Source organism: Suncus etruscus, chromosome 8, assembly GCF_024139225.1.
Source record: "Suncus etruscus isolate mSunEtr1 chromosome 8, mSunEtr1.pri.cur, whole genome shotgun sequence".
NCBI lineage: Eukaryota > Metazoa > Chordata > Mammalia > Eulipotyphla > Soricidae > Suncus > Suncus etruscus.
Window position 1 is genome coordinate 71008847 of NC_064855.1, and position 19119 is coordinate 71027965.

The 19119-nt window shown below is 40.1% G+C and overlaps 1 protein-coding gene across 1 annotated transcript in view; it reads left to right on the plus strand.

Moving 5' to 3' along the window:
- Nucleotides 1-12112, plus strand: part of SUGT1 (SGT1 homolog, MIS12 kinetochore complex assembly cochaperone) — a 42593-nt gene extending 30481 nt beyond the window's left edge. The window contains exons 12-13 of the mRNA XM_049778822.1: nucleotides 5695-5876; nucleotides 11989-12112. Coding sequence (XP_049634779.1) covers nucleotides 5695-5876; nucleotides 11989-12090 — 284 coding nt within the window. The 3' untranslated portion in view covers nucleotides 12091-12112. The remainder of the gene's footprint in view (nucleotides 1-5694; nucleotides 5877-11988) is intronic.
- Nucleotides 12113-19119: the final 7007 nt, after the last annotated feature.

The following is a 19119-nucleotide window of genomic DNA, read 5'->3' on the forward strand; positions in this document are numbered from 1 at the left end:
TGGATTTTACCTTTGTACATGATGTTAGCTGGGGGTCTAAGTTTAATTTTTTGCAAGTGGCTATCCAATTGTGCCAACACCACTTGTTGAAGAGGCTTTCCCTGCTCCATTTAGGATTTCCTGCTCCTTTATCAAAAATTAGATGGTTGTATCTCTGGGGAACATTTTCTGAGTATTCAAGCCTATTCCACTGATCTGAGGACCTATCCTTATTCCAATACCATGCTGTTTTGATAACTGTTGCTTTGTAGTACAGTTTAAAGTTGGGAAAAGTAATTCCTCCCATATTCTTTTTCCCAATGATTGCTTTAGCTATTCGAGGGTGTTTATTGTTCCAAATGAATTTCAAAAGTGTCTGATCCACTTCTTTGAAGAATGTCATGGGTATCTTTAGAGGGATGGCATTAAATCTGTATAATGCCTTGGGGAGTATTGACATTTTGATGATGTTAATCCTGCCAATCCATGAGCAGGGTATGTGTTTCCATTTCCGTGTGTCCTCTCTTATTTCTTGGAGCAGAGTTTTATAGTTTTCTTTGTATAGGTCCTTCACATATTTAGTCAAGTTGATTCCAAGATATTTGAGTTTGTGTGGTACTATTGTGAATGGGGTTGTTTTCTTAATGTCCATTTCATCCTTATTACTATTGGTATATAGAAAGGCCATTGATTTTTGTGTGTTAATTTTGTAGCCTGCCACCTTGCTATATGAGTCTATTGTTTCTAGAAGCTTTTTGATAGAGTCTTTAGGGTTTTCTAAGTAGAGTATCATGTCATCTGCAAACAGTGAGAGCTTGACTTCTTCCTTTCCTATCTGGATTCCCTTGATATCCTTTTCTTGCCTAATCGCTATAGCAAGTACTTCCAGTGCTATGTTGAATAGGAGTGGTGAGAGAGGACAGCCTTGTCTTGTGCCAGAATTTAGAGGGAAGGCTTTCAGTTTTTTCTCCATTGAGGATAATATTTGCCACTGGCTTGTGGTAGATGGCCTTCACTATATTGAGAAAGGTTCCCTCCATTCCCATCTTGCTGAGAGTTTTGATCAAGAATGGGTGTTGGACCTTATCAAATGCTTTCTCTGCATCTATTGATATGATCATGTGGTTTTTATTTTTCTTGTTATTGATGTTGTGTATTATGTTGATAGATTTACGGATGTTAAACCAGCCTTGCATTCCTGGGATGAAACCTACTTGATCGTAGTGGATGATCTTCTTAACGAGGCATTGAATCCTATTTGCCAGGATTTTGTTGAGGATCTTTGCATCTGCATTCATCAGTGATATTGGTCTGTAATTTTCTTTTTTGGTAGCGTCTCTGTCTGGTTTAGGTATCAAGGTGATGTTGGCTTCATAAAAGCTATTTGGAAGTGTTTCTGTTTGTTCAATTTCATGAAAGAGTCTTGCCAAGATTGGCAGTAGTTCCTCTTGGAAAGTTTGATAGAATTCATTAGTGAATCCATCTGGACCTGGGCTTTTGTTTTTCGGCAGACATTTGATTACTGTTTTAATTTCATCAATGGTGATGGGGGTGTTTAGATATGCTACATCCTCTTCCTTCAACCGTGGAAGATTATAAGAGTCCAAGAATTTATCCATTTCTTCCAGGTTCTCATTTTTAGTGGCGTAGAGTTTTTCAAAGTAGTTTCTGATTACCCTTTGAATCTCTGTCATATCAGTAGTGATCTCTCCTTTTTCATTCCTGATACGAGTTATCAAGTTTCTCTCTCTCTCTTTCTTTGTTAGGTTTGCCAGTGGTCTATCAATCTTGTTTATTTTTTCAAAGAACCAACTTCTGCTTTCGTTGATCTTTCGGATTGTTTTTTGAGTTTCCACTTCGTTGATTTCTGCTCTCAGCTTTGTTATTTCCTTCTGTCTTCCTATTCTTGGGTCCTTTTGTTGAGCATTTTCTAGTTCTATTAGCTGTGTCATTAAGCTACTCAGGTAAGCTCCTTCTTCCTTCCTGATGTGTGCTTGCAAAGCTATAAATTTTCCTCTCAGTACTGCTTTTGCTGTGTCCCATAAGTTCTGAGAGTTTGTGTCTTTATTGTCATTTGTTTCCAGGAACCTTTTTATTTCCTCCTTGATTTCATCTCGGACCCACTGGTTATTGAGCATGAGGCTGTTTAACTTCCAGGTGTTAAAGTGTTTCTTCTGAGTCCCTTTGGAGTTCACAAATAATTTCAGAGCCTTGTGGTCAGCGAAGGTAGTCTGCAAAATTTCTATCCTCTTGATCTTATGGAGGTATGTTTTATGTGCCAGCATGTAGTCTATCCTGGAGAATGTCCCATGTACATTGGAGAAGAATGTGTATCCAGGTTTCTGGGGATGGAGTGTCCTATATATATCCACTAGGCCTCTTTCTTCCATTTCTCTCCTCAGGTCTAGTATATTCTTGTTGGGTTTCAGTCTGGTTGACCTGTCCAGTGTTGACAAAGCCGTGTTAAGGTCCCCCACAATTATTGTGTTGTTGTTGATATTATTTTTCAGATTTGTCAACAGTTGTATTAAATATTTTGCTGGCCCCTCATTCGGTGCATATATGTTTAGGAGAGTGAATTCTTCCTGCTCTACGTACCCCTTGATTAATATAAAATGTCCGTCTTTGTCCCTTACAACCTTCCTGAGTATAAAGTTTGCATTATCTGATATTAGTATGGCCACTCCAGCTTTTTTATGGGTGTTGTTTGCTTGGATAACTTTTCTCCAGCCTTTTATTTTGAGTCTATGTTTGTTCTGACTATTCAGGTGCGTTTCTTGTAGGCAGCAGAAGGTTGGATTGAGTTTTTTGATCCATTTAGCCACTCTGTGTCTCTTAACTGGTGCATTTAGTCCATTGACGTTGAGAGAAAGAATTGTCCTGGGATTTAACGCCATCTTTATTTCAAAATTTGGTGTGTCTTTTGGGTAGTCTTGTCTTAGATTAGGTCTTTCAGTTTTTCTCTTAAGACTGGTTTTGTGTCTGTGAAGTTTCTGAGCTGTTTTTTGTCTGTGAAACCATGTATTCTTCCATCAAACCGGAAAGTGAGTTTTGCTGGGTATAGTATTCTGGGTGAAGCATTCATTTCATTCAGTCTTGTCACAATATCCCACCACTGCTTTCTGGCATTGAGCGTTTCTGGTGACAGGTCTGCTGTAAATCTCAGGGAAGCTTGCTTGAACATGATTTCCCCTTTTGATCTTGCTGTTTTCAGAATTCTGTCTCTATCTGTGGGATTTGTCATTGTGACTAGGATGTGTCTTGGGGTGGTTTTTCTGGGGTCTCTTTTGGTTGGTACTCTTCGGGCATGCAGGATTTGATCACATATATTCTTTAGCTCTGGAAGTTTCTCTTTAATGATGTTCTTGACCATTGATTCTTCCTGGAAATTTTCTTCCTGGGTCTCTGGGACTCCAATGATTCTTAAGTTGTTTCTGTTGATCTTATCATAGACTTCTATTTTCGTCTGTTCCCATTCTTTGACTAATTTTTCCATTGTCTGCTCATTTGCTTTAAGTTTTTTGTCCAATCTCTCCTGCTGTATGGAATTGTTATGTATCTCATCTTCCACAGCACCAAGTCTATTCTCAGCTTCTGATACCCTGTCCCAGAGCTTATCCATTTTGTCATTCACTTCGTTTACTGAATTTTTCAGTCCTGTTAGTTGACATGTTATTTCAGTTTGGAGTTTTGTCATTTCTGCCTTCATATTTTCTTGGTTCTTATTAGTGTTCTGTTCAACTCGATCCATGGTTTCTTGGAGTCTGTTGAGCACCTTCCATATTGCTAGTCTAAAGTCCTTATCTGAGAGGTTGATTAGTTGTTCAGTCATTATCTGGTCCTCAGAATTGTCATCTTCATTCTCTATGTCTGATGCTGGCCTGCGTTGTTTCCCCATTGTCACACTTGTATTGTGGGTTTTTCTACGTGTTGTAGTGGTATTCATTGTCTATATGATGTAGGCAGCACACTCCTCTGGCTCCTCCCTTTCTGGATGGGCTGACTTGCCTCTAAGGGAGGGGAGTCCTCCGTGGATGAAGCCTCACACTGGGTCAAAATCTTAGGCCCGAGCATGCAACAGAGAAGACAGTCCAGAGAGAAATGTTTGCTTCTGTGATATAGCGCCGTTCTTAGTGTGATTTTTCCTTCTTGTTGCAATGGAGTTCTTTCCTTAGAAAGAGTGCACGGCCGCGTAGCGAGCGGAGCGGCCGTGCTCCTCTGAGCCTCTTTTTGCCCCACTCGCAAGAGTTTCACGCAAGAGGACAGTAGACAGACATAGACAGGTCACACTCACAGTCTTTCACAGCTGAGCCCCACTGGGCCGGTGTACTTTCGCGGATTTTCCCTGCCTGGTGTCACACACAGGGAGCCAGCTTTTGCAAAGGTTAGCCGGTTTTTATGCTCTGAAGTCCCTCCCTGAAAATGGCGTCTGGGCGAGCGAGGTTTCTGGAGGCTCTTTTTGCCCCACTCGCAAGAGTTTCACGCAAGAGGACAGTAGACAGACATGGACAGGTCACACTCACAGTCTTTCACAGCTGAGCCCCACTGGGCCGGTGTACTTTCGCGGATTTTCCCCGCCTGGTGTCACACACAGGGAGCCAGCTTTTGCAAAGGTTAGCCGGTTTTTATCGCCTGAGAAATTTTGAATAATTCCATCCACTTCTCCATTTAGTTCTTCCAAGGAATAAGACGCTCAAAAGACGTCTGTGTATTTGGATGTCCGTAGGCCTGCATTAAGCCCGCGCTCGGCTCGGCCGCGCAGCCGCCGCCACCGCCCTAGTCTCTTTTTTTTTTTTCTCCCCTCCGCCCCCCATTTTCTAGTCTCTTAATTTACCATTGCACTCTTTTTTTTTTTTTTTTTGCATTGGAGGGAGGGGAGAGTCTCTCAAGTGGTGCACAGGAGGCCTTTGGGGTGAGGGTGGGTGGAATCCCACTGGAATTTTTGGCTGAGTACCTCAAAAAATCATATTTTTAAACATTTTATAAAATCTTGAGTTTATGGGACTAGAGAGATAGTGTCACAGGTAGGATGCTTGTCCTGTCTTCAGCCAACCAAGTTCATCCTTGGTGCCACATATGGTCCCCATGCCCTGCCAGGAGTCATCTCTGAGCAGAGTCAGGAGAGAACGCTGAATACCACTGGCTGTGGTCCAAAATCAAAAAATAAATAGACAAAATCTTGAATTTGTAAGAGAACATTTTTAGGAAGCATCTTTTTAAAATACCTTTAAATTTTAAATATTGATTATAATGTGTTTGCAGTTTCTCTGAAAATTAAAGTTCCTCTTTGGTTTTTTGCCAGTTTTTCTCTTTATTAAAATAATCTGTTTTTTTTTGGGGGGGCCATATGGTCTCCCCAAGCCAGGGGCGATTTCTGAGCTCATAGCCAGGAGTAACCCCTGAGCATCAAATGGGTGTGGCCCAAAAACAAAAAAAAAAATCTGTTTTTAATACGATTTTGCATTATGTACCAAAGGTTTATATATTCAGTTGTTTTGCTCAGAGGACATTTCCAGATTTTACATTATGTAAACTGATTCAGTTTTTAGAAGTAAAAATCAAATTACTGATGTATATGCCAGAAAGACATTTATCGTAAATATAAAATTCAGTGATCTGAATTATTTGCCGAGATGTTCTTACACAATATGACTGTAGTGTTTGCATATTCTTGACATATGTTGATTAATCACTTCTCTCTGTTTCACTCCATAGATGTAAAGAACCTATATCCATCATCATCTCATTATACAAAAAATTGGGATAAATTGGTTGGTGAGATTAAAGAAGAAGAAAAAAATGAGAAATTGGAGGGGGATGCTGCTCTAAACAAATTATTTCAGCAAATCTATTCAGATGGTTCTGATGAAGTGAAACGTGCCATGAACAAATCATTTGTAAGAACATTAAACTTTAAAAATAAATATTATGATATTAAATTTCAAAAATAAAAAGAATTTAACAAATTGATAACCAAAAAATCACAGACAGTAGTTGGGGGCTCTTTTTCCGTAGGTTTTGTTGTATGGCTTTTTCTTGCTTTATAGAGGATATGCTGAAGTTGGAGATTTGAGAAGATAAGAAATGAGCTGTTTAGTTTTATTTTGAGGTCCTCATCAGAAGATCTCATCATTGATACTCAGGAGATTTCTAGTTAGTTGTGTGCTTAGGAGAGACAGACCCCTGACTGCAGTGCTTGCATGAACTCTCCTTGGATCAAACTCAGGTTCATTGAATACAAGGCAAGCACCTTACCCATTAGATACTATAATGGTATTATCTCTGCAGCCCTAAATTACTATCTTTTTATAAAGTTGAGAACTATATGATATGATCATTTGATTTTGACCATAAAGTCCATATCCACTTTAGGGCATTTGTGTTTATTGTAGTTATTTAAAACTTAATATTTAATAATTAGATTTGGGGCCAAAGTTCAGGCTGGAGAACATGCTTTGCATGTAGGCAGCCTGGGTTCCAACTCTGTGACCACATTTTCCCCCAAAATCCAAAATTAGGAGCAGTCACTGAGCACTGATGGGCTATTAACCAAAACCCCAAATAATAATTAGGATAAAGGTAAATGTGTGTGTGTGTTTTTAAGTAAAACTGATTTAAGAAGCTGCTTCTAATACAGTTGTTTCAGACATTAAATGGTCCAACACCAATCCGTCCATAGTGTAACCATTCCTTCATTAGTGTTTCCATTTTCCTACCAACTGCCCTAGCCTGTACCCAGTCAGGCATAAACAAATCTACTTCGTATTGTTTGTTACAGCACAAAGGCAAATGGATTTATCAAAACTTAGATCGATGTGGGTTGATTTATAATAATCGTTATCTGTCTCCATTGTGTTACTAATGTCAGTGTCTTAAGGATTTACTGGGCTGTGGTTGGTTCTAGTTGAGCCTTCTGAGTTACTGTTTAAGGCTCACCGAGCTTGGTAGATTTCTGTGTAGCTTTTCCACCAGATTTCCTATGATACTATTGGGCTGACACTACTAGTAAATTTTGAGGTGTCCAGGAACTATATCTGGAAACAAATATGGTGAATTGGTAGTTTGATACAAATAAATTGTGGGGTACAGCGGGAGAGTCCCATTTCTAGCTATGATCAGGGTGTAGAATTGGGCCCAATAGTATATATGTCTGCTGGGGTCACACCTAGAAGTTCTGAGGATTAGTGTGATTGGCAATGAAACCCAGGACCTTGCTTATATGCCTGGTCCCTAAAATGAAAGATATTTTAAATTTATTTTTGAAATTATTACAAGTTGACATGAAGTTGTAAAAAGTGATGCAGAGAGACTACAGAATATCATCACAGAGTATTCACCTGTGGAAACATTTTGAAAAACTAGAGTGTAATATCACAACCATCATATTGACAGCTAAGATAGAGAACATTTTTATTTCTGGAACTGAATCCTTTTCCGTTGGAATAAAATGCACATTAATCCTTTGTTGTTGTAATGTTTTAGCCATACCGACTTCCTTTCCATCTGGAAAGTACTTGTTTGGTCTGTATTTTGAAGCAGTTTCTTCCAGTTAACATTTTTTTCTCTTAAGTTCAGTGCTGGTGATTTTCTCTGCTAGTAAAGCATTCTAACTGAACCATGTCCCTGCCTGTTTACCCTTTTATATTTATATTTGGGGGCTGGCTTATACCTGGCAGCGCCTGGAAGATACTTCCTGTTTTGCTGGGGATTGAACAATTTTCTCCTATTTTTGTCTTTTAGAATAACTTAAGTTCATTAAAATTATTGTTTTGGTGAACCAAAGTAATTTTTATTGGCTGTAATTTGCTTTAGATGTAAGGAAAAAGGGGAAATATGTTCAAGAAAAAACACAGGTTTCTATAAAGTCCAGTAAGCAAACAAAGAAACTAGTGACATGAAACTAATGATCCATTTTGAGAATTTTGTTTGGTTTGATTTTGGGACCTTACCAGCTGTGCTCAGGGGTCACTCCTGGCGGTTGTTGGGTACTCCAAAGAATAAACCTGGATTGACTGCAAAGCAAATGCCCTACCTGCTGTGCTATTGCTCTGGCCCCTCCAAAAATTTTTATACTAGTTTTATTGTCATTCTGTGAAACAAAAAATAGGATATTTTGTATGTGTTTACAAGCCTCTTACTAGGAATTTTGCTGAACTTATCATTTTGGGGAGATTGATACTTTTTTGTTATTGTATATTAATCTATTTAGATCATTTCTGATTTTTTTTGAGCATTTTGCAGTTTCAGCATATAAATTCTGTAAGTTTTGCTGAATATGCTCATGTATTGAAATTTCTTACTGTTTTAGGCTTAAGCTAGTTGGTTTCTGGTGTTTCTTCTAGCTTTTCATAGGGACCATATGGTGCTGGGGATCCAACCTGGACCTCAAATTGATCACATTGGAGCAAAGCATGTGCTCCTTTCTGTTGAGCTATCTCCTGAGCCCCAGAACTTTTTTGTTTTGCTTTGTTTTGGGCAGCACCTAGCTTGATTTCTGTTGAGCTATCTCCTGAGCCCCAGAACTTTTTTGTTTTGCTTTGTTTTGGGCAGCACCTAGCTTGATTTGGGCTTACCGCTGGCTCTACACTCAGGGATGACTACTGGTTTGTGTTCTGGGATCCATATGGAGTGCTAGGGATCAAACCCATATCAGCTGTATGTAAATGCTTGACCCGCTGATTTTTTAAAGTGTTGTAAATGGTACTGCACATTTAGTTTTGGTTTTCATATTTTTGATAGAAAATTAAATGCAATAGAACCTTGTTAATATGACCCTGTTTTATTTGATATGATCTTGTTGAACTTTTTTGTTTTGGGGCCACATCCAATGGGGCTCAGGGGTTACTCCTGGCTCTGAATGCCAGGGATCAAACCAGGTCGGCCATGTGCGAGGCAAATGCCCTACTTGCTGTGCTGTTGTTCTGTCCCCCTTTTGAACTTTTTTTTTTTTTGGTTTTTGGGCCACACCTGGCATTGCTCAGGGGTTACTCCTGGCTGTCTGCTCAGAAATAGCTCCTGGCAGGCACAAGGGACCATATGGGACACTGGGATTCGAACCAACCACCTTTGGTCCTGGATCAGCTGCTTGCAAGGCAAACGCTGCTGTGCTATCTCTCCGCCCCCCCCCCCCCTTTGAACTTTTTAATTCTAGGAAAATTTTTGGTAGATGCCATGTGATGTTTGATGCAATTACACTATTTTCATGGGAACAGGTTTTCCGGTGTCCCATATGGTCCCCCCAAGCCAGGGGCGATTTCTGAGCACTTAGCCAGGAGTAACCCCTGAGCATTAAATGGGTGTGGCCCAAAAAAACAAACAAAAAAAACTTCATTAAAATTACTCTGTAGACCTATTTTTCTGAGCTTATTGTCATCAGTAATTGTTGACTTAATTTAAATGCTTCCCCTCTGCATTGATTAGTACAATTTGCAATTTTTTGACTATTAAACTTGCATCTCTGGATAAACTCCCCATTTGACCATTGTTATTAGGATTTTTAAATATATTGTTTAATTCTGTTTTTAGGTATTTAAGTATTTTTGTGTCTACTAAGAGAGATTGGTTTGTATTTATTTTTAATAAAATATTTATTTTCAGAAGATAGCATCTGACATCTGTTAAGTAAATATTCTTTATCAGTCTTAAAATTCACATCATTGACAAGTCAAATTTCTGAGATTTAGCAAACATTCCTGTCACATTTTAGAAAATTGAATTTAATTATATTTAATTGCATTTAATTATAAAGAAATTAAAAAATTGTCCATTGCTTTCTTTTCTTTTTTTTTGGGGGGGGGGAGCACACCCTGCAGCCACTCAAGTTACTCCTGGCTCTGTGCTCAGAAATTACTCTTGGCTTGGGGGATTAGTATGTAATTGGGATGCTGGGGATCAAACCTGCATCCGTCCTCGATCAGCTGCATGCAAGGCAAATGCCCTACTGCTGTGCTACCTCTCCAGCCCCCATGGCTTTCTTTTCTTTTCTTTTTCATTTTTTCTTTTTTTTTTTTTGTTTTTGGGCCACACCCGGCGGTGCTTAGGGATTACTCCTGGCTGTCTGCTTAGAAATAGCTCCTGGCAGGCACAGGGGACCATATGGGACACCGGGATTCGAACCAACCACCTTTGGTCCTGGATTGGCTGCTTGCAAGGCAAACACCGCTGTGCTATCTCTTCGGGCACGCTTTCTTTTCTTAGTTCCGTATTTTCCAGCGTATAAGACGACTTTTGAAACAAAAAAGACAACCGAAAATTGGGGCTCGTCTTATACACCGAGTATATCCCGAAAAATGTTTCAGTATGCCGCTAAACGAAAATTGTCTGAATATTGCCACAAAACGAATTTTCCAACTCGATCCTTCACGAATCACTGCAATGCTGCTCGGACTGCCTCTCTAACTCAGCCAATCCAAGCAGGCTTTTTATGCATGCAAATTAGACAATGTTCTGGACCCGAATCTACACTGTAAAAACCCTGCTCAGATTGGCCAGAGTCAGAGAGGAAGTCTATTACAGTATAACCTTTGAATCTTTGCTTGTTGTGATTGGCTCACTGTGGTACATACAGTTGCAGCACAGGAACGTTCTGTCTGATACAGCGAATATAGGCCTAAACCTATGTTTTAACTGCAAAATTAGGGGGTCGTCTTATACGCTGGAAAATACTATGTTTTGGGGGGTTGATATTGGGGCCACATGTAGCTAAACTGAGAGCTTACTCATAGATCTGTGCTCTGAGTTTGTATTATTTTTAATATTGTTTTGGCATCAGGGTTAGTACTCGTTTAATAAATTGGGAAAGTACTTAATGTTCATCTAAGTTTTGGATGAAATAATGTAGAATTGTTAACTTTTTCTTGAAACTTTTATTTTTGCTTGTGTTTTTGTGTTTGGCCACACGGCGGTGCCCAAGGGTCACTCCTGACTGCTTGTGCTTTACTCCTGGTTGTGCTGGAGGGACTAAGACATATATCAAGACTGGAGAAATTGGTATAGGGCTTAATGGCTTATTTCCTGCCTGTACCCAACCTGATTCAATCCCTGACACCACATGGATCCCCTGAGCTTAGCCTTGGTGGTCTGGGTAATCCCCAGCACCCAATCAGTACTGTGCCCTTGGACTCTTGTATTGAACCACCTGCATAGTTTTCTGGGAATCAGAAGAAGGGGTCACCAGTTCCCCTGAGAACTACTTGGGATTTCCCCTTCTCCCTCCCCTAATAAAAGGCAACCCAGGCAAACACTGCCAGAAACACATTGGATTCATAATGCAGCTGTGAATTTGTTTTTTGGCCATTGCACATTAAGAAATCTTTAATTGGGGCCAGAGCAATAGCACAGCGGTAGAGCATTTACAGGTTCAACTCCCTGCATCCCGCATGGTCACCCAGCCTGCCAGAAGCGATTTCTGAGCACAGAGCCAGGAGTAATCCTTGAACACCGCCGGGTGTGGCTCAAAATCTAAGTTAAAAAAAAAAAGCTTTAATTGTGCCGAAATTTTCATAACCCTCTCACATCTCAACTGTTAACTTACATGGGCTCACTTGCGTAATATGACAATTCATAGATTTTTAAAAAGCTAAGCTTTGGGGCCGGAGCTAGAGGTAAGGCATTTGCCGTGCCCACGCTAGCCTAGGATGGACTGAGGTTCGATTCCCTAGCGTCCCATATGGCTTCCTCAAGCCAGGAGTAATTTCTGAGTGCATAGCCAGGAGCAACCCCTGAGTGTCAAGCAGGTTTGCCCCCCCCCCCCAAGAAAAAGAAAAACAAACAAAAAAAAGAAGCTAAGCTTTATTGACATGTGAATCTGATGCTCCTGTCTATTCACTTTAGATGGTTCAGAACAAAGAAATGTCTCTAAAAAGTAAAAATTTAAATTAAAATGTCTTAAGTTTATATTGACTCAATGTTAACTTAATTTGTAGCTCAGTACTTGTGATATATTTTAGAAAAGCATTTTGTTTTGATTGCATAGTTGAAGAGTTAATCTATTTTTATTTTTTATTGCAGATGGAGTCTGGTGGTACAGTTTTGAGTACCAACTGGTCTGATGTAGGTAAAAGGAAAGTTGAAATCAATCCTCCTGATGATATGGAATGGAAAAAATACTAAATAAATTAATTTGATATCACTGTATTGCATACATTTACCTAATGCCCATTGTGTATTAATATTGCATTCTTGAATTTTGAACACTGAATATTTTTTTGAAAGAATACAACTCTTTACCTCTGTGGCTTAGAAATTATTTTCATTCAATTAAGAGTAATGAAGAATGAAGATCTTATTTTATCACTTTGTCTATGAGGGTTAATACAACATGCTGAAATGGAATGAAGTAATATTTGCTACTAGATAGACTAGTCCTACCTAGTTGTTGTGGGAGTAGCGATCAAAAATGGAATATCTTGGGTTATTGATTTACTTTGGGTGCACTATTCTGTTAATAACTATTTTTTAGACTTGGCAACTGTGAGTGATCATAGAATTGTTCTGTGTCAGTGGGAATTATTATTTTTTATTTTTGCTCTTAAAAACTGCTTTTGAATGGAGTTGGAAATACAGTGTTTTTAATCAAGAAGTTTGTTTTATTTACCATTTTCTTACATTTCTAATGAGAACTTAGATAAATTATCACAAAATTCTCATTTGGCTCTTTTTATGGGAAATATATGCAGTTACCTGAAGATTTGGATCCCTAACTCCAGACTCCTATATAGAACAGAGAAGATTAATCTGAGAAACTGGTGCAGGAGTAATGGGTTTGGAGATTTCAAGTCCACTTTTTGTACTTCTTACCATAGCTAGGGTTCTTTAGGAAAAAAGCAGACACTGGTAGTTTAGTAGTTTAGTTTGATTTGGTTTAGTTTTCATTTTGTCGAATTTTTTATTACTGGAAAAGTTCTCACATTTCCATAATTGCTTCAGTTTTCCTTTGAAGGGTGCAGCTGAAAAGAGTAAACATGTATATATTTAGTATCTATAATAGATACCATGGGATACAAAGACGCCAAGACTTCAGCATTAACTTCAAAGAGCTTATTCACTAGCAGAGCAAGTCAATATCCACAGAGGAATTTTGCAGTGGTTAAATGCTCAACTCATTTCCTGGTTTAAAACCAAAGAAAAAGGTTTTTCTTGGTTAAAATTCTTTTCATCTAAGCTGTTGATTATAAAGCATTGGCCATGGATGGCCTATAGTTCTGGTTTTATTTTCTTATCATAATTCTGATTACAATGTCCTAGAGCCAGCCATATAGCCCCCTCTATGATAACCCCCACCCCCAGGATATCCCTAGGGAACCAAAAGCTAGTATAGGTGTGGAAGACACAGGAAGGAAGCAAGGTGAGAGGGCTTTTTTATTTCCCCCCTCACTTTTGTGAGAAGGAAGACAAGTGCTGCTGTTAGATATTAGGGTTCTTGGTCGCAGTTTTTGTGGCAACGCAATCCACTCTGCCCTCCTAGTTGAAGATGTGTCAATGGGCAGTCAAATGAGTAACCATTCCCCCCCCCCCCCCAGAGCAGGAATTCAACCCTATCTGGTCATTTGTGTATAAGGGTTTTCAATAAGAAAAATGAGGGTTTAACAGATCATATACAAACCTATTATTAAAATTTGTTTAAACAGTGGGTGTGTGTGTGAGAGGGTTACATTGACCTCACAAAGCCACTTTATGGGTTACTTTGTTTTGGACTTTGGAGGTGGTTGCTACTCCTGGCAATAATTTAGGAGTCATCAGGGTTACTTAGAGATAAATTATGGATCTGTAATATCATACAAGATAAAAGAATATTTTTGTGGAGTTCGGGCCACATCAGACAACGCTCAGGATCTACACCTGGCTCTCTGCTCCGGTGTCACTTCCTGCAGTGAAGAGACTAATGCCAGGAATTAAACCAACCCTGTAAATTAAAAACAATTTTTTTAAGGGGCTGGAGCGATGATAATAGCACATAGGGCATGGGTGCCTTGCTTGCATCCAACCTGGGTTTGATACTTATCATCTCAGATGGCCCCTCTAGCACTGCCAAGAGGAATTTGAGTGCAAAGCCAGGAGTAACCACTGACATTAGATGTAGCCCCCAAACAAATAAAAATATATGGCCATATTTGGCAATTCTCCGGGCACTCCTGCTGGACTTCAGGGACCAAATGTGCTGGGGATGGAATCTGGGCCAGTCGTTTGCAAGAGAAGTGTCTTGCCCATTGTACTATTGCTCTGGCCTCATTTATCCTGTATTTATATTAAATGTAGCGCTATTTTTTTTGTTCTGGATTACTCCTGGTTGTGAACTTGGAGATTACTTCTAGTGGCTCAGGGCAACATATTGGATGCCTGGGGCTGAATCCAGATCAGCTATGTGTATGGCAAATGTCCTACCTGCTATACTGTCACTCTGGCACCAGATAATTTTTTTAATGTTGTAGAATTCAGGATTTTGCTGAGCCCAAATGAAGTTCCTAGTGTATTGGACTATAAAATCAAGCTGGTATAGGTATAATTTATGGGTGAGGGAATTTCAAGATTAGATTATGACCATTCTAGATAATTTCTTGCCTAAAACTCCAGAGGGCTAGTGCATAGTTTTGCATGCAGGAGGCTTAGACTTGATACCTTGCACCACATGGTCCCCTGAGCTGCCAGAGAGCACTAGGCTAAGAGTAGTGCTTGAGTACTGCCAGGTGTCACCCCAAACAAAAACTTAAGGACCTGGAGAGATAGCTTAAGTGGTAGTATGCACCTTGCCTTGTTCCTGACTGGCTCAGAGTTCAATCTCTGTTACCAAATGCTATCCTCTTGCAGCTATTTGGTTTGGTCTCATGGACCCTGGTTAAAAAGGGGATGGCATAATTGAAAATGCATTGGGTTGGGTGCTTGCATGTATATTTGCTCTCCATCATTCTATATGGTCCCCTGAACTCAGAGCTAGATATAGTAGATCCTGAGCACCATCAGGTAGGTTTCCTTGCATACAGCATCCCAAATGGTCTCCCCAAGCCCCACCATGTCACTGAGAACAGCCAAACTTGCCCTTCACCTCCGAAAGAAAAGCAACTAATAGCCTCTTTTGGGGGTGTCTGATGAAGGTTTAACACACAGCAGGTAGTGCTTGGGTCACTCCTGGTTGTGCATTCAGGAATCACTTTTGGCAGTGCTTATGAATATTGGGGATTGAATCTGGGTTAATAACATGCAAGGGAAATACCTTACTCACTGTACTGTCACTCTGACCTCCAAACAGCCTCAACACATTTTTTCCCTTCTATTGTAATTGGTCTTTCTGTGTGGGTTGAGACTTTTGTTTGTTTTGCAGTGTGTGGAGTTACCCGCCAACTTTGTTTTAGACCTACTCAGATGGGTTTTCAGTAGTTAATTTTGGTGGTATTAAGGACCATGTGATGCCATGGGTCCAATCCTGACTTCCCTCATGAAATGCATGTGCCTTAACCCTTTGAGGTATTTATCTACCCAGCCTTCTTTATTTTTTTTTATATTTTCATTTCTCAAATATTTATTGTAGCACTCTAGATAATCTTTGTATATTCAGAATATGTATCTTACCCTCAGCTTTTGGACTACACCTGTGCTCAAAGGTCACTCCTGACAGTCTGCTGGAAGGCTAAGGGGGCTATGTGGGGTGCCAGGGATCAAATCTGGGTAGGTTGTGTTCAAGGCAAGTGCTCTACCCACTGTACAACCCTCTGGCTCAGCTCCTCTCCCTTTTATAAATGCTGGAGATCCAGGCATACCTGGTGAAACTGATGATTTAGTGCCCAGGCTAAAAGTCGGAATTTCAGTTTCATGCTTGGAACATTCAATCACATGCTCGATGCCTTTGAGCTGTCTTGAAGACCCCTCTTAAAAAGTATCCTTTCTAAGATTTAGTCCTGGGATACCTTTAAAATTTTTTTCAATTAGGGACTGGAGCGATAGCACAGCAGTAGGGCATTTGCCTTGCACACAGCTGATCCAGGATGGACCTGGGTTCAATCCCTGGTGTCCCATATGGTCCCCAAGCCAGAAGAGATTTCTGAGCACATAGCTAGGAGTAACCCCTGAGTTGTCACCAAGTGTGACCCAAAAACAAAACAAAAAATTTGTAACTAAGTCACAGTGAAATACAGGATTAAAGAGTTGATAGTTCAATTTCAGTCATATAATGTTCCAACACCCATTTCTTCACCAGTGTTCATTTCCCACAACCAAATTCCCCTCTTACCTTCCTGCCTTCCTGCCCCCATCTCCAGCCTAGTTTATAACAGATATACCCTTCCTCCCCCTTTTCCTTTCTCCCTGGTTTGCACCATAATTTGCAATACTGTTACTGAAGGGGTATCATGCATATCACTTTACTTTATTTCAATTCTCAGGTCTTGTCCAGAGTGATCTTTTCCAAATATTTTTGTTATAGTGGTCCCTTCTCTGTCTTAACTGCATTTCCTTTTTGTTTGTGAGTATTACTCTCATACTATGGGTTGAATTATTTTTTCTGGCCACACCCGGTGACACTCGGGTTATTCCTGGCTATGCGCTCAGAAATCGCTCCTGGCTTGAGGGACCATATGGGACGCTGGGGGATTCAATTGCTGTCCGTCCTAGGCTAGCACGGGTAAGGCAGATGCCTTACAGCCTGTGCCACTGGTCCAGCACCATGGATTTTATTTTTAATATCCCAAAGATGAGTGCAAATATTCTATATCTATCTCTGACTCATTTTGCTCAGCATGATACTCTTCATGTCTATAAGCAAATTTCATGACTTTATTTTTCAGAATAGCTTTTTTAAATTTTAGATTATCTATTTTCCTGATATGTATGGATCTTCTAGAATTCTCTCACTGTCTTCAAAGAATTTTATGAATTTAATAATCTGCTTCTTGAACTTTGCTACCTAATAATCACTTTAGATGACTATACTATACTTTGAGATACCAGGGCCAAATTCAGTAATTTTTTTTCTTATATCCTATTCCCTATTCAGAATTGTTTTGTAAACTTGAGTTCATTCTTCAGTAGGGGCATTTACTAGTCACTTTAAGTGGGTAGGGCATTTACCTTGTATGCAGCTAATCTGCATTTGATTCCTGGCATCTATTACGTTTTCCTGAGCCCACAGGAATAATTCCTGAGCATTGCTAGATGTGGCCCAGGCTGGGCAGATAATTTGAGGAATTGAACACATGCATAGATCTTGGGTCTTTCCATGGCACTGCATTTTATGTCGGGCACTGACACTGGCCCCGGGCTAGTTTTTTGGGGTAGACCCAAAAATAAATTAATTCAAAAGGGAAAGGTTGTTAAGGTGAGAAATTTGACAGTTTCTCCAAGGAGAATTGACCCCACTGATATTCCTTTTTTTTTTTTTTTTTTTTTTAAGTTTTTGGGACATACCCGGTGGTTCTCAGGTGTTACTCCTGGCTCTGTACTTAGAAATCACTCCTGCCAGGCTTGGGGAACCATATGGGATGCTGGGGATCAAATGGGTTGGTCATGTGCAAGGCAGATGCTCTACCTGTTATGCTGTCACTCCAGCCCCAAATTCTAGATACTTATTTACTCATAGCTGTTAACTATTTGAGACTATTCTGAGTGCTTTATGTACATCAACTTGTTAGAACGGCCTTGCAAAATGACCACATGATTGTAGTTGGGTTTCACTCATAAAAAGAACACCCCCTTCACCAGTGCAACCTTCCCACCACCAGTGCCCTTTAAACTTGTAAACATCACCAATTTTATTTTATCACAAGTGTTCATTATATGAACACTAAGATTATTTCAAGGTTTCCCCCTAGATACTTAGATTATGATTAGCAGGTTACTTTAATAAAATAGGAATAATTAAAATGAGCCTCTTCCAGCCATGCTAACATTTTATGAGCATTCTCAATTTTGGCTCTTCTGGTATCTTTTAAATAAGAACATTTGCTGTCTTCAAGTTTGAATTCACTGTTGGAGTTCTGGGGGGAAAGGCCATGACTAAAACCAGTGGAGCTCAAGAGTCATATGGCTAAGTATTAAACCCAGGGCCTCAAACATGGGAAGCTTGTACTTGAACCATATTCTTGGCCCCAAATTTGAAGTTTTGGATGGAGAGAGGCTTACTTTTGTTGATCACAGGATGAGATAGGAGCCTGATAGTTTTGTGCACAGACCCTACCAACTATGCTAGGTGCCACTGAAGCTGTTTCTGTTGTGCTAGGAGATTGAGACTTTTGAGTATCTTTCTAACACCCCAGATCTTTAATTCGTGTTTCAGAGCTGAGTCTTTTTTATATCTGTCATTTTTACTTTAAATGATAGGATTCATATTTATGGAAAGATGCTTCAGAAATACTACTCAGGCAGATTTTAGTTGATTTAAAAGAATGGGACCAGAGAAAGATATACAGATCTTCTAGTGTGGCCATTCGTGCTGCCTGCACACCCTTTGCTACTACTTGTGGTCTTGGTGGCCTCCAATCACAGATGAGAATGGTACCAATTTTTTGGTTTTATGTTTTGTTTTGGGTCACACCCTGTGATGCTTGGGGATTATTCCTGGCTTGGTACTTAGAAATTACTTCTGGCAGTGCTCAGAGGATGATATGAGATACTGGAGATCAAACTCAGGTTGAACCACATGCAAAGCAAATGCCTTTACTTCTTATTCTATCGCCCTGGCCTTCCATTTGTAATATGTCACTGTGTGTTTCTGTTTTTTATTTTTTTGCCACACCCAATGGTGCTCAGGGTTTACATCTGGCTCTGCACTCAAGAATTGCTGCTGGCAGTCTTGGACACCATATAGGATGCGGAGGGTTGAATCTGGGTCAACCAAGTACAAGGCAAATGCCCTATCCACGGTACTATCACTGGCCCTATGTCAGGGATGGCGGACACGCGGCTCTCGAGCCGCATGTGCCCCCGGCCAAAATGAATGCGGCTCTTTGCCCCATCATTATTTTGTATACTGTGGCTCTTTGCCAAGTTTGGATTTTGTTCTGCTGCTTCTGAGGAGAGATCTCCGAGTGTGTAGTCCCGCCCCCAGGCTGCGCCATCTCGTCTCCCATCCCTCGGAAATAACTGCACGGGCTAGCGAGCGGGGACCCATGTGGCACATACTGGGTCACTTCTTGCCGTTAGTTCTTAGTTTGG